At 44.2% G+C, this 27211-nt stretch overlaps 2 protein-coding genes across 3 annotated transcripts in view; one reads left to right on the forward strand and one right to left on the reverse strand.

Annotated features, from left to right (window-relative positions):
• The window catches only part of Eif2ak1 (eukaryotic translation initiation factor 2 alpha kinase 1), a 47594-nt gene that overhangs the window by 8304 nt on the left and 12079 nt on the right, over positions 1-27211 (reverse strand). Inside the window, exons 4-14 of one of the 2 annotated variants that reach the window (XM_042686628.1) lie at positions 25130-25167; positions 23708-23807; positions 22557-22637; positions 20622-20721; positions 18767-18827; positions 17744-18068; positions 15637-15748; positions 14315-14415; positions 3729-3840; positions 3441-3523; positions 1286-1519 (exon numbers count right to left, since the gene is read on the reverse strand). In XM_042686628.1, coding sequence (XP_042542562.1) covers positions 1286-1519; positions 3441-3523; positions 3729-3840; positions 14315-14415; positions 15637-15748; positions 17744-18068; positions 18767-18827; positions 20622-20721; positions 22557-22637; positions 23708-23807; positions 25130-25167 — 1347 coding nt within the window. The remainder of the gene's footprint in view (positions 1-1285; positions 1520-3440; positions 3524-3728; positions 3841-14314; positions 14416-15636; positions 15749-17743; positions 18069-18766; positions 18828-20621; positions 20722-22556; positions 22638-23707; positions 23808-25129; positions 25168-27211) is intronic. The other variant, XM_042686629.1, reaches the window with a different exon arrangement.
• Ankrd61 (ankyrin repeat domain 61) lies at positions 5511-11737 on the forward strand. Its single transcript, XM_042686632.1, has 3 exons — positions 5511-5912; positions 8992-9089; positions 10645-11737. Exons 1-3 carry the CDS (start codon positions 5697-5699, stop codon positions 11585-11587), a joined length of 1257 nt encoding a protein of 418 aa, XP_042542566.1. The 5' UTR covers positions 5511-5696; the 3' UTR covers positions 11588-11737.

The raw sequence follows: 27211 nt of genomic DNA on the forward strand, positions 1-27211 counted from the left end.
TCTTCAGCTCAAGGCTAGTGCTTTACCACTTGAGTCACAGCACCACTTCCTGCTTCTTTTCTTTTTGCTTATGTGGTGCTGAGGAATCAAACCCAGGGCCTCCTGCATGCAAGCCAAGCGCTCTACCACTGAGCCACCTTCCCAGCCCCTTTTTGCTCAAGACTAGCACTCTACCCTTGGAGCCATGGCTCCACTTCTGGCTTGTTTTGTGTTGTGGTTAATTGGAGAAAGAGTCTCAAGAACTTTTCCTGCCTGGGCTGGGTTGAACCATGATCCTCAGATCTCAGCCTGGAATAGCTAGGATTACAAGTGTAAGCCACTAGCACCCAGCATGAGCTGGTTCTATTTTGTTGTTGTTTAGAATTTATGTATTTTTTGGTTATTATAAAGGTGATGTACAGAGGGGTTATAGCTATATGGGTCAGGTAATGAATGGGGACTTTTTTTTGGACAGTGTCATGAGTTGGTTCTTTTAAAGGCACTACTCCTCCCCTGATTTCTTTCACTATCCTGCATGACTGGAGAGGACCTGTCAGGTCTACCAAGTGTCAGGGAATTTTCAGCTCTGACCTGGTGCCCCTGCTTGGTGAGCCACATTCATATCCTGCTGCTCTCACACTGCCTGAAACCCACCTAGGAATCCTGCTAACATACAGGTTTCGGCAGCCCTGGCGCCACTCATCACCGTGCTGGGGACCTGAACCAAGCTTCAATTGTATCTTAGGAGGTTTCTAGAGGAACAGTCTTATCTGCAGAGAACTGTTCTTGGCACTGCAGCCACATGGCAGGAAAGAGGAAGGGAAAGTCAGCCCTGGAGCCAAATCCCACTGGACTCAAAGGCAACTCCACTTGGCTGTGAACCCTGAAGGTTCTGAAGTCAACTCTGCCACCATTGTCCTCAGAGTTACTGCTGTCTGTGTCCCTTTTGACTAGAAAGATACTTGTATAATAATCTAGAAAAGGCTCTTTATTATGGTTGGGAAGGAAAACTAAAACCTTTCATTGCTTAGTGAAGCTGGACATGGAAGCTCGTATTACCATTTTAGGGCAGCACAGTGCAGGCAATGAGCCAGCTTGCTTACTCACTTGCTCATCTGAACAAGAATCCAGGTGTGCCAGTGGCACACACTAGCACTTGACATGGGGAGGTGTGAGAACAAGATTCACTATTTTATTTCCAAAAATTGTATTCAAAGCTCAACTGTTTTCCATGAAATAAGATTCACAATTTCAACACATTCAATTTAAGTTTCCTATTTTCCCCAGGATTAAAAAAGTTACCTACATTTCCAGATGTTTGGAAAAGTTCGCTCTGCAGCAGCTGCAGGGCAGACGGCCTCTGGGAAGCATCCCTCCTGGTCAGGAGCTGGATGTACTGGGCCTGCACTGGACACCTCTTACTGAGGGACTCGGGGATCCGGCCCACTCGGACACCTGTGAGAACCGCTGCACGCTCCATTTCCGTCCCAAATGGCTGAAAGAGCTCCAGCAGGATCACACCCAAGCTATACATATCTGACTAGAAAGGGAGGCAATACACAGTTAGCACATTTCATGACAGTGTACAGCCTCTCAAGCAACTGTTTCTTTTTTGTTGCTTATCTTTCTGAGGCAGGGACTCCCTATATAGCCTACACTGTCCAGATTGTCATCCTCCTACCTGAGTAGTGGGATTACAGGTGTGTACTAAGTCCAGCCCCATAGGCAAGGTTTGTAAGAATGAAGATTTACAAGCTCCAATAAAAAGAACTCAGCAAGGACTGGGAAGTTGGCTCAGTGGTACAGTGCTTGCCTCACATGCATGAGGCCCTGGGTTCGATTCCTCAGCACCACATAAGCAGAAAAAAGCCAGAAGTGGTGCTGTGGCTCAAGTGGTAGAGCGCTAGCCTTGAGCTGAAGAGCTGAGGGAAAGTGCCCAGGCCCAGAGTTCGGGCCCCCCCGCCAAAAATAAAATAAAATAAAAAACCCAGCAGAAAGCTTCATGCCTCAGAGGCAAAGTGTCTTGCCTCAAGCACCAGGTGACTAGAATAAATCACAACCCATCATTCTAGTGCCCAAAGGGGAACGGAAGGGACATGCAGATCAATGCTCAGCAAAGGGCAGTGCCCTTCCCCACTTGTCTTCCCCACCCTGTGACAATCCAGACCTCACCCAGGCAGCAATATGAACTCACATCCGGTTCATTTACAGACTGCAGAACACCTGCACCACTTTCCTTAAAAGTAATCTTTTAGAAAGGTGTTTTTATTAAATAGGCTTTTAGATACAGTCATGAATTTTCTTTTTTTTTTTTTTTTTGGATCCGGTTGTAGGGGCTGAACTCTGGGCCTGGGCGCTGTCCCTCAGCTCTTCAGCTCAAGGCTAGCGCTCTACCACTTGAGCCACAGTGCCACTTCTGGCTTTTTTCTGCTTATGTGGTGCTGAGGAATCGAACCCAGGGCCTAATGCATGCAAGGCAAGCGCTCTACCACTGAGCCACCTTCCCAGCCCTAGTCATGAATTTTCTAACAACTCTTGATCAGTTGCTGAGAAACCAAAGTGTTCATCAAAAATAAGAAAATCTTCAGCTGTTTATACTGAAGAAAGGATTTCTAACTTTAAGAGCCTGAAATCCCTGAACTGAGAAGACTGAGATGGGCCTGTGAAATCGAGGCCAGCCTGGACTACCTAGCTAGACCTGTCTCACCAAAAAAAAAAGAAGTGAGTATTTGTTGGAGGAACAATGGAGGTGACACGTAGAGAGTGTCATCATTGTCAAGGGCAGTGAAGGGGCAGGCTTCCCTGCAGCACCTATTTACTTAACCTTAAAGTCAGAAGGAAGACAGCTTCCAGGAACATCAGGCTCCTGAGGTAACTGGTGCCACTTTAAAGTGCAAGTTCATTCCAAAAACAATCTATGACATCTATGGCTTAAGAAACAGTAAAGTGGGAAAAAGGGCAACATGTACAAGATCAGTTCAAAAGTGAATCTTCTTTTCTGCTGTTTTTTTTTTCCAGACTTGGGGGTTCAACTTGGGGGGAGGGAGGAGTGGCCTGAGCAGCCCCTCGGCTTTTGTGCCTTTAGGCTAATACTCTACCACTTGAGCTGCAGCTCCACTTCCAACTTTTTGGTGGTTAAGTGGCAATAAGAGTCTCACAGACTTTCCTAATGGGCTGGCTCCTTAGTAGCTAGGATTACAGGTATGAGCCACTGGCGCCTGGCTCTGCTTTTACTATTCTTGGCAGTATCAAGATTGAACTCAGGGCCTTGCACTTGCTAGGCAGGCACTCTACTACTTGAACCATGCTCTCAGCCCAAAGTGAGTGTCCTTATTAGAGTAGTTGCTGCTGGATCACCTGCAGGACACAGCTCCCTCCACAGGACTGTGCATTTGGGATATTGAGGGCTACTGGCACCTCAGGGGAAGTTGAATAGAAGGGTAGAAAGCAACCAACACTACCTTGGCGTCATACTCCGATCCTTCCAACTGCTCCGGTGAAGCATACAGACAAGTCCCCACTTGTGAAGTATGCACTGGCATGCCTACGATTTAAAAAGCCACCTGTTACACCTCGCCATCCACCATAAGGGACCCATATTACAAACAGGGCACTGGAGCAGCTAAGGAAATAGCAATCACCTTTCTTCTTTATTGGAGCTTTGTTGATGAATGTCTAGGGTGTTCTTAAACAGTGGCATGTTCAACCATGTCTCTTTTTATGCAAAATTAAAAAAAACAGACCCTCACCTTTCCCATCTCTATTCGTCCAATCTGTGCTCTGTATAATATCTGTGCAAGCCAGGCCAAAGTCTCCGATTTTTACTTGCTGGTCTGGGCCATGAAGAAATATATTTCTTGGCTATAAAGAAACAAGACAGTTCATTAATTTTCACAGAACAAACAGTGATAGCTTGAATCCTCGATCCTCCCCATCTCAGCCCCCCACATAGGTAGGATGACAGGCATGAATCTGCCACTACCACTGGCAACTTTGCTCTTTAAGAGCTCCCAGATGATTCTACATTAGCCAGGCTTGAGAGCCGTTAGCTCACACTTCGAAGGTATACAGACCCAAAACATCCCACTGGACCATCCCTATACTAGTAAAGCTGCATCTACACTAGTGGGAGAAAGATTTTGCTAAAATTTAAAAATTCTTAGCCAGATGCTAGTGACTCACACCTGTAATCCTAGATACTTGGGAGGCTGAGAAAGGAAGGATTTCAGTTTGAGGCCAGCCTGGCAGAAAAGGCTCATGAGCCAGCAATAGCTGGGTGCAGTGTTGTACATCTGTCATCAACCCAAGCTACATGGGAAGGTGGGAATGAGAAGATTTCACTTCCAGGCATATGTGTCATCCGCCTAAAGTAGGCAGATCTAAGGTACATGCCCAGGTGAGAAGACCCTATCTCAAAAATAAAACAATCCTAGCAATGCAGGAGGATGAGATATCAAGACTATGACTCAAAGCCAGTCCAGACAGACAAATCCACAATACTACTAGCAACAAATTAGTAGTAGAGATGTGTCTCACCTGGTAAAGTGCTAATCTTGACCAAAAGCTAGGTAAGAGAGTGAGGTTCTAAATTCAAGTCCAAGTACCACCAGGACTAGAAAAACAACAAAAAGACCCATATTACTACCCTCCCCCACAAAAAAAAAAAAGTTGCTTTTAAGTGTAATGTAGTATTTTGGGGGGGAGGGGGTTGTCAGTCATGGGGCCTGAACTCTGGGCCTGGGCACTGTCCCTCAGCTCTTTAGCTCAAGGCTAGCACTCTACCACTTGAGCCACAGCGTCACTTCTGGCTTTTTCTATTTATGTGGTGCTGAGGAATCGAACCCAGGGCCTCATGCATGTGAGGCAAGCGCTCTACCACTGAGCCACCTTCCCAGCCCCTAATGTAGTAATTTTTATTTAGTCAGTTCTGTTAGTTGCTTGAATAATAGTTCATTTTGAAAGAAAAATTAACATTCTTAGGTGTGAAATGAGTCCGTATTTTTATTTAGGCTTTCTTAAGCCTAAATACTGCTGATGTTGGCATTGTGCCATCAAGGGACCTGAAATTGTTTGGCTCCAATATAAAAATGAGCTCTGATGGGGCTGGGAAGGTGGCTCAGTGGTAGAGCACTTGCCTCGCATGCATGAGGCCCTGGGTTCGATTCCTCAGCACACATAATCAAAAAGAAAAAAGCCAGAAGTGGCACTGTAGCTCAAGTGGTAGAGCATTAGCCTTGAGCTGAAGAGCTGAGGGACAGTGCCCAGGCCCAGAGTTCAGGCCCCACGACCAGACCCAATAAATAAATAAATAAATAAGAGCTATGAGCTGGGCACCAGTAGTAGCTCATACCTGTAATCCTACCTACTCAGGAGGCCGAAAACTGAGGATCGTGGTTCAAAGCCAGCCCAGGCAGGAAAGTGCATGAGACTCTTATCTCTGATTAACTGTCCAAAAAGCTGGAAATGGAGCTGTGGCTCAAGTAGTAGAGCTCCAGCCTTGAGCACAAAAGCTCAGGGACAGGACCCAAACACTGAATTTAAGCCCAGGGACCAGCACAAAACAAAACAAAAGAAGAGCTATGTTATGAGTTCAATTGTCAACAATTCTAGAACTGTTCTAGAACTGAGCCCAAAGGATCATCACGGAAACCGGAAGAGACCAATTTCTTAAGAGTCTCCCTGCTTTTCTCCTAAGTCCATGCTACTCAGATTTTCTCATGGGAAATATAACCAAGAGGGGGAGCAGAAGCCTGGTGGTGGACAGGGCCAAGTCGCTGGAGGATAACCCAGTCATTGCTCTGCACACCAAACTCTATGAAGCCATAATCAAAGAAGACTGCCCTACCATCATGGCACTCCTCAGGTACCACCCAGTCAACCAGCCACTGACCATTCTGTCCAACTCCACCAGCTACAGACTGCTTCTGAGCCAGGTACTCTCCTGCCTGTCTGCTTTTAGGAAAACTGAAGCCCAGTGCAGAGCATGACCTAATGCAGTGACCTCTGCAGCCAGTCATTTGTTTCCTCATGCCCATGGCTTGCCAGCCCAGCTGTGGAAAGCTAGGTCTACAAGACCTGCTTCCATTAACCACACCCAAATGGAGGAAAGAAAAGACCATAGCTGGTTGGGTTAAAGAATATACTTGTATGGGGCTAGGAAGGTGGCTCAGTGGTAGAGCTCTTGCCTTGCATGCATGAGGCCCTGAGTTCAATTCCTCAGCACCACATAAGCAGAAAAAAAACGGAAGTAGTGCTGTGGCTTAGTGGTAGAGCACTAGCCTTGAGCTAAAGAGCTGAGGGACCGTGCCCAGGACCAGAGTTCAAGCCCCATGACTGACAAAAAAAAAAAAATGTACTTGTTCAGGCCAGGCACTGGTGGCTCATACCTGAATCCCAGCTACTCAGGGAGGCTGAGATCTGAGGAATATGGTTCAAAGCCAGCCCAGGCAGGAATGTCCATGAGACTCTTATCTCCAATTAACCACCACAAACTGGAAGTGGTGACATGGCTTAAAATAGTAGAGCTCTAGCCTTGAGCAAAAGAGCTCAGGGACAGTGCCCAAGCCATCAGTTCAAGCCCACAACCAACAAAAAAATATACATTTGAACAAGTAAGCATATACATATATGTATGCTACATATGTGTGTGTGTGTGTGTGTGTGTATATATATGTTTTATATATATGCTTGTTCATTCCTAAGTTTTTGTATGATGATCATTGCCTTTATAATTACTTTTTTTTTTTTCAAAAAGGAAGCTACCTTTTTTTTTTTGTCGGTCGTGACCTGAACTCTGGGCCTGGGCGCTGTCCCTCAGCTCTTCAGCTCAAGGCAAGCGCTCTACCGGGGTGGTGGTTTTTTTTTTTTTTTGCTACCTTTTTTTTTGCACTACTCTTTGCCCCCTTATTTTGCAGTCACAAGGTAAACCCACTACTTAAATATATTTTTTAAGAATATATTTTGCGGGGCGCCAGTGGCTCACACCTGTAATCCTAGCTACTCAGGAGGCTGAGATCTGAGGATCATGGTTCAAAGCCAGCCCAGGCAGGAAAGTCCGTGAGACTCTTATCTATAATAAACCACCAGAAAACTGGAACTGGCGCTGTAGCTCAAGTGTAGAGCGCTAGCCTTGAGCTGAAGAGCTGAGGGACAGAAGAGCCCAGACCCAGAATTCAAGCCACATGACCGACCAAAAGACAGCAACAACAAAAAAGAAGATATTTTAAGAGCTGGCATAAAGTTATGCTAATCGCAGACAGAACATATGTTGCACTATCTTTAAAACCCTGAAAATGCTGCTGAAAATGTGATCTTAGCAAATCCTTAAAAATCTAACAATTTGTCTGTCACTCTATCAGTTAAAGACTAAGCAATCTCATAGTAATTACCATTCATTTTCCATTTTGAGATCCTGCTAGGAATCAATAATTGAAAGCTTCAAGTGTTTCCTTGGTGAAGTTTTGTAAACCATTTTATAAAAGACTCTAAAGCAGGGCATCAGTGGTTCACTCCTGTAATCCTAGCTACTCAGGAGGCTGAGATCTGAGGATAGTGTTTCAAAGCCAGCCCAGGCAGGAAAGTCTGTGAGACTCTTATCTCCAATAAACCACCAGAAAACTGGAAGTGGCACTGTAGCTCAAGTGATAGAGAGCTCGCCTTGAGCTGAAGAGCTGAGGGACAGCGCTCAGGCCCAGAGTTCAAGCCCACAACCGACCAAAAAAAAAAAAAAAAAAAAAAAACCTAAAAAAACACAGATTCTAAGGACAGAGGTGTAACAAGTATGGGACATTAAGTTTGGCTACCAGTACCACCCAAAAATATAGGTAAACAAAAAATAATTCTTTGAGCCAGGCACCAGTGACTATCTTTGCTACACAGGAAGAAGCTGAGATCTGAAGAACATAGTTCTAAACCAGCCCAGGCTGGAAAGTCCATGAGACTCTTCTTTCCAATTAACCTCAAAAAGCTAGAAGTGAAGATGAGCTATAGCCCAAGTATGAGCTATAGCCAAGCACTAGCCTTCAGCAAAAAAAAGGTCAGGGATAGCACCTAGCACCCCCTAAGATGAGAGAGGGGTAGGGGGAGAGGGGAGAGAGAGGAGAGAGGGAGAAAGGGAAAGAGAGAGGGAAAGAGGGAGAGAGAGAGAGATAAAGAGAGAGAGAGAAAACTGAAGTTCACTGGGTATCAAGTTACCGGAAAAAGGAAAAAATGCATCCCAGCTGGTTTGCATCACACATGTGGTTTCATGATATCACTGTTCAGAGGCTGCTGAGGTGTCACTTCTGTCACCTGTGTCAAGTGCACACAGGTCTTGGTTCAGTGATCATTGCCTGTGCCTTTCTCCTAAGACATGTCAGAGCTGAGACCTTTTTAAACTACTGAACTGCCTGAACCTCAATGATATCTCAAGGGAAGACAGATAATCTGCCAGGTTTAGGGCTGACTTAGTCATTTTATAACCTGGGGAGGAAAAAAAAAAGTGGCTTTGTTGAAGAATCCTGTGGTTTATCTTTAGTTCAGGCCACTACGGCCTCTCATGTGTTAAGCAAGCACTGCCACTAAACTATACGGCCATCTAGTTATAAATAGAAGTTAACATGTGGGACAATAGAGTTCTTTTTAAATAAGCACGGTTTAAATCACTGATTTCAGTCTTTTTGTGCAATGCTAGGGATCAGATGCAGGGCCTCACACATGTAGGCAGGTGCTCAAGCCCATGCTTCATCCTGAGGCCTGATCTAACCATGTAAGTTTTAAACAACGGAAGAGTAGGGACAGGAAACAGCATAATCGTGGAGGTGGGCTGGGCTGCTGTATCTGTACTACAAATTAAAAGAATCCTAAAACTACTGGGAAAAGAAAAAAAAAAAACAGGCACCACACATACTAAAGGAATACTATCATTGTGGTCCTGAGGCACCTGGCTTCTTTGGGGAGGCAAGCTACAAGTGCAGGTGCAAGTGCTGTGGAATCCATCAACCTCCCCTGTAACACACTATGCTTTCCCTGCAGCAGACACAGTCCATCATCCCCATCCATCTGGCCACCGAATACCACAAGCCCCAGAGTTTGCTTTGCTTGTTAAAACACGGGGCTGACCCAGAAATAAGGTAAGCTAATGATACCCTAAGTGAGGTTATTGCTCATCTTCCTTGGGTTATGGACAAAGGATTCTACACAAAGGATTGCTGTAGTGAAGACGCCCACCTCTTCCCTGGCCTGTCAGACAGAATATGCATACTGAGGATTAAGCAGCAACTCTTCCTGTAGAAAATACACCAAGTTCTGGCCTTGGTCCTCCATAATTTAACAATCCAAATACGAAAACTAAGAATAAACAAATATACAAAGGGTTTTCTTATTTATTACCCTGTAATAGAAGGTAAGTTTCAGGAAAGAAGTTTGTCTTGCTGACCACCCTATCACCAACACCTAAACCAAATGCCCAATCAATGAATATGGTTCATATAGAATATAAAATGTGGCTTAGTGGTAGAGTGCTTGCCTAGCATTCACGAAACCCTGGGTTGGATTCCTCAGTACCACATAAAAAGAAAAGGCCAGAAGTGGTGCTGTGGTTCAAGTGGTACAATGCTAGCCTTCAGCAAAGGGAGCACAGGGACAGTGCCCAGGCCCTGAAATGAAGCCCCAGGACTGGCAAAAAAAAATATTTTTAATAAATAAATAATAATAATACAAGTTCTGGGAGGAAATCCCACCCACATGGGCTGCCTTGCTCTCAGCCTCTCCCTGCATGGCCTGCAGCCACAGCTTTGCAAGTGGTCTTGAAGCCCTGGCTCAGCCCCTCTGGGATTCCTCAAGGCACCCTTCCCTTTCCTCCAAACCTGACCAAAGGCTCCCGCTCCCCATCTCTATCGAGTTTCACTGAGATCCTGCTCTGTCTCCCATACCAGGCTGGACACCCAGCAGAAGCACCCCTCACACAACAAGTACACATGAACTCAAACTCGTGTCTATGGAAGAGTAGCAGCTGGATGGTCCATGGCAGACCTCCTCTTGAGGGCTAAGAGTGACCACAGAAAAGTTCGTTGCAGGACAGGCAGGGGTCCACTGGATGGAGGGAATAGAGTCTGGGGTAACAGGGCTCACTTCTATTAACTCATCACTTTTTCTTTTTTTTTGCCAGTGCTGGGGCTTGAACTCAGGGCCTGGGCACCGTCCCTGAGCTGCTTTTGTTGAAGGCTAGCACTCTACTACTTGAGCCACTTCTGGCCTTATATGATTATGTGGTACTGAGGAATAGAACCCAGGGTTTCATGCATGCTAGGCAAGCACTCTACCTCTAGGCCACATTCCCAGCCTTCATCACTTCTATTAACTCATGCCTGAGTCCACACAATTGGACTGATGCCCAGTAACACATCCCAGTACTGGATCAGGTGCTGGGAATACAGAAACAGCGAAGTTCGTTGTAAGGGGGAGAAGGGAGCACAGACCTAGAAGGGGTGGACTCAAAGCTCAGATTTCTCTAAAAGCGGGGTTGCACCAAGCAGTGCTCCCCCAAGCCTGTGACATCCTGAGAAGTTACCTAGCACATTATTTCAAAACGCTTCTTCAAAGTAGTAACTGCTGCTGGGTGAGCACTAATTCCTCACGCAGAGCTGTTGCATGGGCGCAGGGTAATGTGTGTTCAATGCCTTGCAGGGCAGCGGGCCTCACGACGCTTCACCTGCTGCTGCTGCACTGGCCGGTCACCTCCATCACGTGGGCAAAGCCATGCCTTCGTGTCCACAGGATCCTCACAGACATCCAGAACAATGCTGTCACATGCCTCCGCATTTTGTGCGAGCACGGAGCTCAAGTCAATGCCCGGGTAGACAACGACAACAAAGACTCACCCCTTCACCTGGCCATCACATATGGGACCTACCCCATCCTCTCCATTCTGGCCCAAAGTGGTGCCCAGGTCAACGCCACAAATGAATCTAGCATGACGCCCCTGCACATGGCGGCAGAAATACTGAATAAGGACATGATGGAAACGCTCATTGTGTGCGGTGCCAATGTGAACTGTGCTGTCCCTTCCACGGGGAACACGGCCCTGAAGCTGGCTGTGCGTACCGCGTCGAGCAAAGCAGGCCAGCTGCTGGCAGCGGGGGTGGGCTGCATCCGCCTGCTGTTGACGCACGGAGCCAATGTCAACGTCCAGGACCATGACGGGAAAACAGCTCTCCACCAGGCGTGTTTTGGGGGCAGAGAGGCAATCATCAACCTCTTGCTGGAATTTGAGGCGAATGTGAACATTTTAACAAGGAATGGGGAGTCCCCAGTTTACGTGTACCTTCAGCGCAGTGCCAACCTCAGAGACATGACACTTCTTGCCAGGCTACTGGGTCGCACCTACCCGCTAAGACTGACCAATAAGCAAGGAGTTTTACCTACAGGAATCACCCTGCCAGAATTCCAGCTCTTAAAGGAAACCCTGATAACATTATCTCAAAAGCCTTTATCCCTGGAGGACATCTGTAAAAGACAAGTCAGAAATATTTACGGAGAGAAATACAAACACCACCTGAAGCAACTTCTCCCACAGAAAATATGGAACTCGGTGTACTACTGTTATGACTTAGTTTACCTCTTGCAGTAAGGACCAGAGACTTAAGGCACTGCCAGCTTCGATTTTAGGCTATATGTGCACCCAAAAAGGCTCGGCCCATTACTCCTACATCCCAGTGAACAAACTATTGGTTCTAGAACCTTTTTCAGAAAATAAAGTGATTTGTGCATCAACTCTTGGTTTTTTTTGGGTTTTTTTTGTCGGTCATGGGGCCTGAACTCTGGGTCTGGGCGCTGTCCCTCAGCTCTTCAGCTCAAGGCTAGTGCTCTACCACTGGAGCCACAGCACCACTTCTGGCTTTTTCTATTTATGTGGTGCTGAGGAATGGAACCCAGGGCCTCATGCTTGCAAGGCATGCACTCTACCGCTGAGCCACCTTCCCATCCTGTGCATCAACTCTTAACAGTCCTCAATTGCCTTTTAAGTGTCTGTCTTTTTCATGATTTAGTTTTTACCTAAAAAAAAAAAAAAAACTTGATAGTCTTTGCTAAAACAACCAGGAATAAACAACCAGGCAACAGTGTCTCACACCTACTCAGGAGGCTGAGATCTGAATTGAAGCCAGCTGAGGTACAAAGTCCTAGAGACTTTTTCTTTTTTACCGGTCCTGGGGCTTGAACCCTAGGCCTGGCATTGTCCCTGAGCTGCTTTTGCACAAGGCTACCACTCTATCACTTTAGCCATAGAGTCACTCCTGGCCTTTTCTGTTTTTGTGGTACCGGAATTGAACCCAGGGCTTCATGCATGATAGGCAAGTACTCTACCACTAAGCCACATTCCCAGAACTCCTTGAGACTCATTTCCAGTTAATCAGCAAAAAGCCAGAATGGAGCTATGGCTCAAGTGGGAAAGTACCAGCCATGAGTGAAAAAAACTGAGCAAAAGCAAAAGACCTCGAGTTCGAGCTCTAGTGCCAACACAAGGAAAAGCAACCAAAAATACTAGAGTACTTATATTTTAAAACAGCAAAATAAATAGATTTTTCTAGAAACAGTTTTGTTTTGTTTTGTTTTTTGCAGTCATGGGGCTTGACCTCTGGGCCTGGGCGCTGACCCTGAGCTCTTCAGCTCAAAGCGAGTGCTCTACCACTTGAGCCATAGCACCACTTTTGGCTTTTTCTGAATAGTTTACTGGAAATAAGATCTCATGGTCTTTCCTGCTCAGGTTTTCTGGTGGTTAACTGGAGATAAGAGTTTCATGGACTTTCCTTGCCTGGGTTGGCTTTGAACCCTGATCCTTAGATCTCAGCCTGCAGAGTAGCTAGCTAGAATTACAAGCTTGAGCCACCAGCACCCAGCTTAGAAACAATTTTATATCTAAGGCTACACTAATAATGATCATTTTTGACAACTCTAGGCATGTGCAGCATTATGGATTATGTTTGGTACTTAGCACATTTACTACCTGAAAAAGCAGTATTCCTTCATACTCCATAGAATACACACATACACACACACACACACACACACACACACACACACATACACATACACACACTGTACTACTTGAACAATACCCTTAGTCTTTTCTTTCTTTAGTTATTTTTCAGATAGGGTCTTATATTCTTGCCTAGGCTATACTCAGACCTTGATCCTCCTACCTGTGTCTCCCATGTAGCAGGGATTACTGAGACACACCATCACTTCCAGGCTTATTTGCTGAGGTGGAAGTCTGGTTCATTATTAGCCAATGCTGGTCTCAAACCTTAATCCTCTATATCCTCACACTCCACATAGTTGGGATTACAGGTGTCAACCATCATAGCTAATATTTCATACAGAATTTTCATTCCATTTTTTTTTTCTGGCTGGTCCTAGGGCTTCAACTCAGGGCCTGAATGCTGCTCCTGAACTGCTTTTGTTCAAAGCTAGTGCTCTATCAATTGAGCCACAGTACCACTTCTGGCCTTTTTTGAATAGTTTATTGGAGATAAGATCTCATGGCCTTTCCTGGTCCCACTGGCTTTGAACCAAGATCTTGAGATCTCAGCCTCCTGAGTAGCTAAAATTACAAGTGTTAGGGGCTGGGAAAGTGGCTCAGTGGTAGAGTGCTTGCCTTGCATGCATGAAGCCCTGGGTTCCATTCCTCAGCACCACATAAGCAAAAAGAAAAAAGCCGGAAGTGGCGCTGTGGCTCAAGTGGTAGAGCGCTAGCCTTGAGCTGAAGAGCTGAGGGACAGCGCCCAGGCACAGAGTTCAGGCCCCACTATCGGACCCAAAAAATAAATAAATAAAATTACAAGTGTTAGCCACTAGCACCTCACCAGAATTTTCTTTTTTTCTTTTTCCTTTTTTTTTTTTTTGTTGATTGTGGGGATTGAACTCAGGGCTTGGCACTGCCCCTGAGGTTTTTGTATTTTATTTTATTTTTTTTTTGTCAAAGCTAGCACTCTACCACTTTGAACCACAGCACCACTCCCAGTTTTCTGGTGGTTAACTGGAGATAAGAGTTTCACAGACTATCCTGTCCAGAGGCGTTGAACGGTAATCTTCAGATCTCAGCCTCCTGAATAGCTAGAATTAACAGGCATGAGCCACCAGTGCCCAGGCAGAATTTTATGTCTCAAAATTACTGCTTTTAAATTCAATCTAAGAGTTTCCTGTTCTGAACCTATGGGAAAATTACTTATATGAAAGTAATGAAAAATTCCAAAGTAAATAAGGGTATATCACCTAATTCAATGACCCATAATCAAAAAAACACGCTCAAAAGAAACCATCTCTGTGTTCAATAATTTAGTTGCCTTGTCTTCCTTACCTTCAGATCTCTGTGCACAACTCCCATGTTATGTATATAAAATACACCTTCCACTAATTCTTGAAAAATTTTTGTTGCAACACTGGCCATAACATAAGGACCTAGAATGGAAACAAACAGTCTCATTTCCCTACTCTATTTCACTGCATTAACATCTAAATGTTAACATGGCTCCAAATACATACAAATTGGACACTGAGGCAACATTCATGTTCTTAACAATGTCAGTACTCCAGAGTGGCCTAAAACCTAGAAATACTTGGTATCAGAATTTCAGATTTAAAAAAGTGATAAAGTCAAATAAGTATTTTGTTGTATCCTAGAATTTTTTTTTGTTGCTAGTCCTGGGGCTTGACTTTAGGACCTGGGTGCTGTCCCTGAACTTTTGCTGAAGGCCAGTGCTCTACCACTTGAACCTTCAGCGCCACCTTCAGCTTCTTCTGAGTAGTTATCAAACAGTAATCTTCAGATTTCAGCCTCCTGAGTAGTGGGGATTAAGGGCATAAGCCACCAAGGCTTAGCTGTTAAGAATTTAAGGCCAGATGGCTGGCTGGGTGCTGAAGATCCATGTCTGTAATTGCAACTACTCAGGAGGCTGAGATCTAAGGATCTCAGTTTGAAGTCATCCTGGGCAGGAAAGTCAGTGAGACTCTCATCTCCCATTAACCAGCAAAAGGCCAGCAGTAGATCTGTGGCTCAAACAGTAGAACACCAGTCTTGAGCAAAAAAGTTCAGGGATAGCACCAAAGCCCTGAGTTCAAGCTCTAGTACTAGCATACATGCACATATATGCATGGTGCACACAATATACAGGACAAGAATCAGTGCACGCCTATAATTCGAGCTACTCCAGAGGCCAAGATTCAATGATTGTGGCTCACAGTCAGCTGGGGCAGGAAAGTCCATGAGACTCATCTCCAAATTAATCAGCAAAAAGCCCAGAAAAGGAAATGTGGCTCAAGTGGTAGAGCCAGCTGTGAGCAAAAGCCCAAACGAGAGCATGAGGCCCTGAGTTCAAGCTCCAGGAAAAAGCAAAACAAACAAAACGCAAAACAAAATCCTTTTCCTAAATTCCATCATAGTACTATTAAAATATCAACAAAAGCAAATCTTTCTCACAAAGGAATTTAACTTCTAAATAGCTATATCATTTTTTTTCTTTTTTAAAGATAAGCAAAATAAGCACAGTTGTTCCTTCAGCTTTTTTGGCTTGTCTGTTTAGTTTGCTTCTAACTTTTTAACATAAAGCTCCTGCTGGCAATTCCTACATTAGCAGGAAAAGATTCTTACACTGCATTGTTACAAACCCAGGAGGTACTGACAGGCAGCTTCGTCCACGCAATCACGGCTGCGCTTGTTTCTCTCCACTATCCAGTCCCACAGGGAGAGCTCGCACAGCTGCATCTGAATGTGTAGCATCAGGTGGTACTGCACCTATAAAGAGGACACACGGTGAGGTGGGCTGGGCTCTCAGCTCTGATGGTTCACTCATATTCATTTAATAGCAGATACTCACTGGTCTCCCTACACCAAATAGCATAGCTAACTGCTGAAACACAGGCCTGTCCCAGAACCCAGTCTCTAAAAGAGACATACAAGCAGAGTGATCATTAAAACACTGTACCATAAGCTGGGAAGGTAGCTCAGTGGTAGAGTGCTTGCCTTGCATGCATGAGGCCCTGGGTTTGATTCCTCAGCACCACATAAGCAGAAAAAAAGCTGGAAGTGGCGCTGTGGCTCAAGTGCTAGAGCACTAGCCTTGAGCTGAAGAGCTGAGAGACAGTGCACAGGCCCACAGATCAGGCCTTACAACCGACCCCCGCGCCCCCCCCCCCCCAAAAAAAAAAACCTGTACCATGATACAAAGAGACAGGCCTAGCTAGGCCAGACTGGAGTCAGAGGAAAGTCCAATAGGGAAGCTGTCCAATGTAATACTAAATACTTTGAAAGCGAAGATAAAATATAATAAAATGGTTGTATAGTATTCTACAGCTCTCAATATACTCTAAACTATGCTTTGCTTGGCTATGCATTGTACGTAACTGTTACTTAAGCAAACAGTAAGTTGTTTATAGGCCCACTTATTTGAGTATCAAGGAAGTTTTTCCAAATATATACAGAAAAATGAAACTATTCTGATTAAGTTACTCAAATTCAACTCCTTGGACATGAACCTGTTTCAAAACAAAAATATATCTACAGACACATATTCCTAGCAAGAGCTAATTCTGCATTGTGTATGCATAGATGGTACACACAGCTCTGCAGTCTTACTGACAGATCGTACATGAACTGTCAATGCTCAAGGTTTTTTTGTTTTTTGGTTATTCGTGGGGCTTGAAACTCAGGGTCTGGGCTGTCCCTGAGCTTTCTCACTCAAGGCTAGCACTCTACCACTTGGAACCACAGTGTCACTTCTGGTTTTCTGGTAGTTTATTGGAGTCAAGTCTCACAGACTTTCCTGCCCGGGCTAGCTTTGAACCTCAATCCTCAGATTTCACCTAAATAGCTAATAGTGTGTGTGTGCATGTGTGTGTGTGTTCATGCACGCATATATCCACTAGTTCTGGGACTTAAATTCAGGGCCTGGGCACTATCCCTTAGCTTTTCTGCTCAAGGCTAAAGCTCTACCACTTAAACCACAGCTCCACTACTGGGTTTTTTGTGGAGTTGTCAGTCCTGGGGCCTAGGTGCTGTGTCCCTGAGCTTCTTTTACTCAAGGCTACACTCAACTGGCTGTTCTGGTAATTTATTGGAGATGGAGTCTCACAGACTTTCTTGCCTGGACTGGCTCTGAATTGCAATCCTGAGATCTCAGCCATGAGTAGCTAGAATTACAGGCACCCGGCTTGCTCAAGGTTTTTGTTAATTATTTTTGCCAGTCCTGGGACTTGAACTCAGAGCCTGGGCACTGCCCTAAACTTCTTTCGCTCAAGGCTAGCACTCTACCACTTGAGCCACAGCATCACTTCTGGCTTTTTCTGTTTATGTGGTACTGTGGAATCGAACACCTAAGCCTTCATGCATGCTAAGCAAGCACTCTACCACTAAGCTACATTCCCAGTCCCTCAAAGATTTTTAATCATAGCAATACTGGTGAATATACAGTGAAACTATCATGTTATGATAACCCTCAACAGAAGAACCCTGAAAACTGATCAGGTTACTCTACAGGAACCACCTAATGTCATGCTCCAAAAATAGTAAAATCTTTCCTCATAGATATATTTTTATAGCTGATATATAACAGAAATAGAGTGAATGAGTCTTCCAACTCCCAGGCAGATGTTTGGGAAGATCTTGAGCAGCAATGACCCAGGGAAGAAGAATTAGGCATCATGGAAGTGAAGGAAGTAAGCTTGGAAAAGGGAGGGCACACAGTCACTGGCAGACATCATCACACAGGTGGGTTCTGAGAAGGTGTCTCACCTCTGTCTGTCCCAGAAAGCTCAAATTCCCTTCGCAAGACTCCTCGGTGGATATGAAATTCCCCTCTAAGTCTGAATCCTGCTCAAGTGGCAGCCGGTGTTTCACGATGGATCTGGGGGACAAATCAGCCAGGCCATTCTCGTGGTGTTCAAAGGGCGATGCATATTCACTGCTGTCCCTGATGACTAAATCCCTGGTGTAGTTCACCAATTTGTTATTTTCATTTGCAATGTCAAGCTCGCCAGAGGGTCTTTCTTTTTCTGAGGTAAATTCAGCAAAGACAATGGACGAGCTGCTTTCATTATCTTTGCCACTACATTGATCTCTGGAGGTAAAAACAGTATAGATAAAAGTGAATATAAAGGAAGTTCAAAACCAGATGTCGGCAGATCATACCTACAATCCTAGCTACTCAAGAAGTTAAGGTCTCAGAATCAAGGTTTGGAGCCTGCCTAGACAGACAAATTCCTGTAACTCTTATCTCCAATTGACCATCAAAAAGCTGAAGGGGCTGGGAAGGTGGCTCAGTGGTAGAGCACTTGCCTTACATGCATGAGGCCCTGGGTTCAATTCCTCAGCACCACATAAGCAAAAAGAAAAAAGCCAGAAGTGGCGCTGTGGCTCAAGTGGTAGAGTGCCTGCCTTGAGCTGAAGAGCTGAGGGACAGCACCCAGGCCCAGAGTTCAGGCCCCACGACTGGACACCCCCCCCCCCAAAAAAAAAAAGAAAAAGCTGAAAGTGGAAGTGTGGTACAAATGGTAGAGCACCAAGCCTTGAGTGGAAAATGCCAAGCTAGAGGCTCACATTCAAGCCCTAGTACTAACATACTTAGCTCAGGGGTGGAGCCATGTTCCTAGCAAGCACAAGACCTTGAGTTCAAGCCTTGGTACCACAAAAATAAATTAATTTTATTAATTAAAGCCTAAAACACTCACCTCAAGTTCCTAGTAACAAAAGACAAAAGTGAGATGCTACAAGTAAAAGCAAACATCTTATAGAAGTAACAGCAGTCAGTCCACATACCCTTCCTCTTCCTGGTCAGAGAGCACTTTGAGAGAAGGCAATGGAATAGGAGCTCTGTCTGCTGAAAAGAAATGAAACACACACATTTGCAAGCAAGTAGCCACTCTTTCAATTCAATTCCAAGTTAAAACTAGGGTGTCGCATATATATCATAAATACACACACAGGGGCTGGGAAGGTGGCTCAGTGGTAGAGCGCTTGCCTTACATGCCTGAGGCCCTGGGTTCGATTCCTCAGCACCACATAAGCAAAAAGAAAAAAGCCAGAAGTGGCGCTGTGGCTCAAGTGGTAGAGCGCTAGCCTTGAGCTGAAGAGCTGAGGGACAGTGCCCAGGCCCAGAGTTCAGGCCCCAAGACCGGACCCAAAAATAAATACACACACTCACATATACATACACACATATCAGTAAGGATTTATTCAAAGGCACATTTTAGGAACTATAAAATAGAGCTGTCTAGCCTCTTGGGAAGCTTTCTATGCAAGTTAGTGAATACTGACAGTTCTGGGGACCCGAGGGACTCTGCTACTACAGTTCTACTGGGGTGAAAATCAGCCCTGGGCACTGTATAGGTTTGTGTTCTAATAAACTATTTACTATTACTAAAATACAAATTTCATGTAATTTTTACAAAATAGTCTTTTTTAATAAAACTATCTTAAAATGTGAAAGACATGGTGCTTAGTAGTAAGAGGCACAAGGCCTGGGTCAATCTCTAGCAAGGCAATGAATGAATGAATGAATGACCAGACTACTTCTCTGACACATGGCTGATACTTCAAAAAAAAAAAAGGACTCTTTTACTCCTATTTCCTATGAGGGAGACATGAAATGTTTCTTCTTTTCTATTTCTCCCTACGTTACCTTGTTTTATTAAAATACAACCATGTCAAAACTTTCCAAATAAATAAAAGTAAAATGCCAGGCACCAGGGGCTTATTCCTGTAACCTTAGCTGCTCAGGAGGCTGAAATCTGAGGACCAAGGTTCAAAGCCAGTCTGGGCAGAAATGTCCATGAAAGTCTTATCTCCAAATAACTAGCAAAAAACAGAAGAAGGAGTTGTAGCTCAAGTGGTAAGGCACCAATCTTGAGCAAAAAGCCCATGAGGCCCAAGTGAGCATTAGGCCCTGAATTCAAGCCAAAGTACTAGCATACACATACAAAAAAAGTAAAGTAAAGGTGTAAAAAGTAAAGGAGTGCCTGCTTAGGTATTACAATGCCCTGAGTTCAAGACCTCAATAATGCTAGGCACTGGTGGCTGTAATCCTACCTGCTCAGGAGGCTGAGATCTGAGGATCATGATTCAAAGCCAGCCCAGGCAGGAAAGTTTTATCTCCAATAAACCACCAGAAAACCAGAAGTGGCACTGTAGCTCAAAGTGGAAGAGTGTTTTAGCTCTGAGCAGAAAAAGCGCAGGGAATAGTGCCCAGGCCCTGAGTTCAAGCCCCATGACTGACAAAAAAAAAAAAAAAAAAAAGCTAGTAACAACAAAAAATATAAAATAAAATGTAATACTCATTCTCAGCTTGTGGGACACTCAAATACAAGGCATACAGAATTGGCCCATGGATGCAAGTTTGCTAACCCTTTGCTATCCAAGTCTGGGTATTTCTTACGCAAAATGGTTGGAACCAGAAGTGTTTCATTTTATATGAAACACTACATTTCTTTTTCAAATTCTGGAATATTCATACAGACTACTAGCTGAGTATCTCTGACCTGAAAATCCAAAAAGCTCAAAAATCTGAAAATTTTTGAATGCCTTCATGATGCTCTAGAAGTTTTGGAGTTGGGAGCTTTTCAGATTTCAGGTCTGTGGACTACAACAGCTCAATCTATCGCCAAAATCTACTCACGCTGTGTCTGAACTACATGAACATGTTCGATCCACGCGGTATGATAGCCTACGATGTTGGGGTGCTGAAGACCTGCTAGCACTTTCACTTCCCGTAGTACCTTGAAAATAAAAAATGTATTAGATATTCATGTATCAAAAACTTCTTATTCCAAAGCCAAATAATTAGAAAACTCTGTACAAGCAATCTGAGCTGTGTAAAATAATGGAAATAAAGCTGGAAAGACTAGTAGTGCTCTTGTTACAGCTTGCTAACTCACACACACATAGTATTTTATTTATTTTTTTCTTTCTTTTCTTTTTTTGGTGCCAGTCCTGGGGTTTAAATACTGGGTCTAGGTGCTGTCCCTGAGCTTTTTTGCTTAGTGTTTGTACTCTACCACTTGAGCCACAGCTCCACTTCTGCCCTTTTGCTGGTAGAGATCGGAGTCTCCCGTATTTGGCTTCCCATGCTGACTTCTAACTAGGATCCTCAGATCTCAACCTCCTGGATAGACAGGATTACAGGTAAGAGCCACTGGTGCCTGACATTTTTTTTGTTTTGTGCCAATTCCTCAGGGCCTGGGCACTGTCACTACACTCAACCACGTGAGCCACAACTCCACTTCTGACTTATTTTTGGTCATTTTAATGGCGATAAGAGCCTCACAGACTTTCCTGCCAGGGCTAGCTTCAAATCACAATCCTTGGGCTGGGAAGGTGGCTCAGTGGTAGAGCGCTTGCCTTGCATGCACGAGGCCCTGGGTTCGATTCCTCAGCACCACATAAGCAAAAAGAAAAAAACCGGAAGTGGCGCTGTGGCTCAAGTGGTAGAGCGCTAGCTTTGAGCTGAAGAGCTGAGGGACAGCGCCCAGGCCCAGAGTTCAGGCCCCACGACCGACCCCCTCCCTCCAAAAAAAAAAAAAATCACAATCCTCAAATCTCAGCTCCTGGGCAGCTAGGATTATAGGCATAAGCCACTGGCGTTGGCTCTTTTTATAGTCCATTTGTCATTCTCTCCATTCTTTAGTTTCTGGAGATCTAACTGAGGTCCTTGAGCATGTTAGGAAAGTGTTCTACCATTAAGCTAAGTTCTCCCAAATCCTGGGGGGTTTTATTTACTTGTTTGTTGAGAGAGATCTTTCTATGTGTAGCCCAGGCTGACCTTTGAGTCTCAATATTCCTGCTACCAGTCCTCCCTCAGTGCTAAGATTATAGGCCCAAACCACCACATCTGGCTTGTCACTCCTACTTCAGGAGTTGACGACAGAGTGGCTCAGAGGACAGGCCAACTTGTCCAGAACAAGACTGCATGTCAGAGAGAAGTCTAAGACCTGAATTGGCCTCATGCTCTCTTTAGAACAAGCTGTACAATATATAAATCATAAATATAAATATGTATTTATATATAGTCAGGTGCTAGTGGCTTACATCTATAATCCTAGCTACTCAGGAGGCTGACATCTGAGGATCATGATTTGAAGCAGTCCAGGCAGGAAAGTCTGTGAGACTCTTATCTCCAATTAACTACCCAAAAAAGCTGGAAGTGGAGCTGTGGCAAAAGCAGCTCAGGGACAGTGCCCAAGCTCTGAGTTCAAGCCCCATGCAAAAATAATAATAATAATAATTCCTCTACTGACCCTGAAACTCTGTTAGAATGAAGTGCCTATTTTTAAAAAATCAAATAAAAACTTCAATAGTTACTGTACTGATTCTTAGTAAACCAACAATCCATACCACCTACTCTTTGCCATATATACACAAATAAATACATGACAATTCTTTCTAAAGAAACTAAATAACTATTCAAAAATGGTTTCCTAAATGAGGTTCTCTATGTTGTACAGCCTGGTCAGAAACTCCTGAGCTCAGGAAGAGCCTCCTGCCTCAGTGTCCCTAGTAGCTGGGATCATATAGGCTTGCCACCAAGCCTGGCTCTAATCATTTAAAACCTTACCTTCATACAATCTGTTTTAGTTGCACCCTTAATCAGGATTTTCTTAATTGCATAATGTTGACCATCCAATTTATTTCTGACCTAAAAAAGCCAACAAAAGACAAAGCATTAAACCCAAGCTGAGATAATCTAAACTAGCCAAAGACAGCAAATGAAGCTAAAGCCATGTCTCTTCTTTCCACTACTCTTGGAGGTCAGCCCTAGCCTGCTGGACCAGCCATTCTGCAAGCTACACTAAGTCCAACTCCCAGACACACCACATCTGGAGAACAAAAAAGTCAACAAAACTATTAAGCACCAAAACATGTAGCACAAACTTTTTTTTTTTTTGGGGGGGGGGTTCAGTCGTGGGGCCTGAACTCTGGGCCTGGGCACTGTCCCTCAGCTCTTCAGCTCAAGGCTAGCGCCCTACCACTTGAAGCACAGCACCACTTCTGGCTTTTTTCTGCTTATGTGGTGCTGAGGAATCAAACCCAGGGCCTCATGCATGCAAGGCAAGCGCTCTATCACTGAGCCAACTTCCCAGCCCAGCACAAACATTTTTACTAGTACTTTTCTTTAAATGCCTGTGTCCCACCTGGGAGCTTCCTTCAGTAACACTTCATATGTGTGTGGTACTAGAGTTTCAACTTAGAGCCTCATGCTTGATAGGCTGGCACAATACCACTGAGCCATGCCACCAGCCCTGTATTTCACTGGTTATTTTTAGGAATGGGTCTTCTTTCCTGCTATGATCGTGCATAAGCTGCAATCCAACCATGTTTAGGCTTCCTAGCACTGGTGGGATCACAGGTGAACATTGCCCTTTCAGACTTCTGACCAGATTGGCTAAGTATTGCCTTCTCAGTTTCACAGCCTTCCACCTAGCTTGGAGTGGCAGGCATACGCCACTGTGCCTAGCCATTGTGTTCCCCTAGAAGCTGAAATGACAGGAACAAAATCTAATTTCTAGAATCCACCTAAATATCCAAAATGGGCAGAAAAAAATGAAAACCTGCCTACTCCCTTATAAATGCTAACTGCTAATGAAAAGTAAATATTCATAATTTCTAGGAATTCCCTGTGCACTTTGTAGTTTTGTAAAGGTAATAAAAACATCTGAAAATGCAGAGTTACAGCGTAGCAGTCAAAATGAGTAAGTGGAAAACAACCTTGTATACTCTCCCATATCCACCTTTTCCAAGGATGGCAAGCTCCTCAAATTCATTTAAGTAGCGTGAAGTTTGTGCTTCAAAGGCTATTTCTCTGGATCTGAAAGTTAACAATAAACACAGGTCATCAATGTTAAACTGTGAGACAATCAAAACCTTCCAGGCCAAGCTCATGCTCAATGCATTACAAACCTATCAACCTCGTGTATGACTAAATTGCACACAATAGTTTGGAAGGAACGAATTGTCAGGGAAATTTTTCATTCTCAATGACAAAAATGTTCACTAAGGAAATCAAGGCTGTAATACAAATAGTGGTAGTGCCCACCTGCAATCTCATCGGGAAGGCTGATGCAGGAAGATTTGGAGTTTCAAGGCTATGTAGACCTATGGTGGTAAGATAGCCTCAAAACTACATACATAAATAAAGCAAAGGGGGTCAACCAATTTCAGGAACTTCCCAGTAAGCAGTATAACAATTCAAAATCCTTATCAAAGTTTCACAGACAAAATCCTCAGGAAGATTAAGTAGTTGCTTAGGATAGCTCAGAAATACACATACTTAAACTTCTTAATGATGTAGACCCATTACGTGTTTAGAAAGAAAAATTTTCTGTGGGTCCCTGAGGCTTGAACTTAGAACCTAGATGCTGATCCTGAGCTTTTTTTATTCCCCCCTCCCCCCCTAGGCTAGTGCTCAACCGTAAATTAAGCCACAGGTCCACTCCGGGATCTTTTTGTTGTTAACTGGAAATAAGTCTAATGGACTTTCCTGCCCTGCCCTGGCTGGCTTTGAACTCAGCCTCCTGAGTAACTAAATTACAGGCATGAGTCACTGGCGCCTAGCTTCATTACCCATTTTAAACATTTGGTAAATACAGGCAAAATTTGACAATACTGCTAGTAGAGAGTAGCTATCCATTATAGAGTTCATAGCTGGGCTTATAGAACCTCCAACCAGTGGGGGGGGCGGGGGGGGGGGGGGGAGATCAACATGGAAGACAATGAGCAGTAAAGCAAATCTTGGAGCAGTGCTGAGTGGCAAATGTTGCAATGTTCATCAACTCCTCCAACTTTTTTTTTCCTTGTTTTGCTAGTCCTGGGTCTTGAACGCAGGCCCTAGGCACCGTCCCCCGAGCCTCTTTGTGCTCAAGGCTAGTGCTCTACCACTTGAGCCACAAGTGCTACTTCCCACTTTTCTGAGTGGTTTACTGGAGTTAAAAGTATCTCATGAACTTCTCTGCCCAGGCTTTGAACCACAATCCTCAGATCTCAGCCTCCTGAGTAGCTAGGATTATAGGTGTGAGCCACCTGTGCCCAGATTCAACATTATTTTTAAATCCCAAAACTAACACTTTCCTAAACTTCATTTCTTTTGAATAGTTTAATCTTTGGATAGTCAAAAAAGTACTTAACACATACCTGATTTTCTTCATGTAAGAGCTGTCCTCACAAGGATCCTAAAACCAAAAATCATTTGTAGTAACAATTTGAAAAGTTTCATGACTAAGGACTCTACTAAAAAAATTCAACATCATATGAATAACCCCAAATGTTCAAACAATATTAGAAACAAACAAAAAATAAGACTTTTAGTATTACTTAAGAGTTTACAATTGACAGTGTTTCAAGACAGAATTTATTTGCTAAAGAGCTCCATGTAACATGTTTTGAACTTCAGAGAATATACAAACTGACCACACATAACCAGTGTCATCACACCCATACCCATATGCACCCACATACCTGTCTCCACTGGTCTCTACTCAGAGCCATACCACCAGCTGAAGCATGGCTGAACCTATCTGCTTCTGCCTTAGTCTATGCTGCACACAACAGCAGGTGTGACCTTGTTAAAAGCGCATCAGATAGTGTTACTCCTAAATCCAAAGACCTGCAGTATTTCCCATCTTTCTCTGAGTAAAACACACGCATTAAAATGGTCTCAGGGGGCTGAGTATGTGGCTTAGTGGTAGAGTGCTTGCCTAGCATGCATGAAGCCCTGGGTTTGATTCCTCAGTAACACATCAACAGAAAAAGCCAGAGGTGGCGCTGTGGCTCAAGTGGTAGAGTGCTAGCCTTGAGCAAAAGCAGCTCAGGGACAGTGCCTAGACCCTGAGTTCAAGTCCCAGAACTGGCCAAAAAAAAAAAGCTAGGCACCGGTGGCTCAAGCCTGTAATCCTGTATGCCTGCTCCCCCTTTCTTCGGCCTCTCTCCCAAGCTCACCCTTTTTTCTTTCTTTCTTTTTTGCCAGTCCTGGCACTTGAACTCAGGGCCTGGGCACTGTCCCTGAGCTGCTTCTGCTCAAGGCTAGCACTCTACCATTTGAGCCACTTCTGGCTTTTTCTGTTTATGTGGTACTGAGGAATCGAACCCAGGGCTTCATGCATGCTAGGCAAGCACTCTACCACTAAGCCACATTCCCAGTCCATTGCCATTTTCTTACTCTACTCCAGTTTCATAGCTGTTTTGTATCCACAACCAGCACATCCACCACAGGATCCTTGCACCACCTGTTCCTTGGTTTTCCTCAGCACACCTGTATAGCTCATTCTCTCAACTGCAACTCTTGACTTCAATTCAGTGTCAATCAGGCCCCAGCTTGCCCTACATGAAACTTGCAAAGCCGCTCACTGCTAAGCCCCTTCACCGCCCATGTTTCTTCTTTACGTTAGTGACCTAACACCTGCTGTATTTTCATATTTTACATACTGTGTATTGCCTCCTCAGTAGAATATATACTCCATAAGGGCAGGAATTTAGTCACCTACAGTATAGTAGGTGCTGGACTGTAATACTTCAATAATACAGTAATATTAGTAATACGGTATTCAGTAAGTATTATTGAATCAACAAAGCACACAAACATGCACATACACACAAAATAATTTTGAGATAGAGTCTTGCAGTATACCCCAAGCTGGCCTCCATATTCCTGCCTCTGTCTCCCAAATGCTGAGATTACAACCACATTATTACCTGAAATTATATATATATATATATATATATATATATATATATATATATATATATATATATATATATATCTTTTTTTTTTTTTTTTTCCCCTTCTCCCCCTGGTCGCAGGATTTTGAACTTGGGATCTAGGTGCTGTCCTTGAGCTCTTTTTGCTCAAGTCTAGCACTCTACCACTTTGAGTTACCATGCCACTTACAGTTTTCTGATGGTTAGAGTCTCACAGATTGTTCTGCCCAGGCTGGCTTTGAACTGAGATCCTCAAATCTTAGCCTCATGAGCAGCTAGGGTTACAGATATGAGCTACCAGGACCCAGCTTATATATTCTTTAAAACCTGCTGTATTATGCAGAATTTCAAAATGTTTTAAAATATCATCAGATTATTTGCCTCGTTTGTTTTGTTTCCAGTGCTGGGGATCAAACCTAGGGCACTGTGCATGCCAGCAAATGCCCTACCACTGAGCTAGCTCCATTTCAGCAAAGACAAAGTAAAACCTACATTGTCACAGATGAAGTACACACGTTA

The sequence above is a fragment of the Dipodomys spectabilis genome, unplaced genomic scaffold (genome assembly GCF_019054845.1).
Source record: "Dipodomys spectabilis isolate Male_0828 unplaced genomic scaffold, ASM1905484v1 ptg000098l, whole genome shotgun sequence".
Classification (NCBI taxonomy): Eukaryota; Metazoa; Chordata; class Mammalia; order Rodentia; family Heteromyidae; genus Dipodomys; species Dipodomys spectabilis.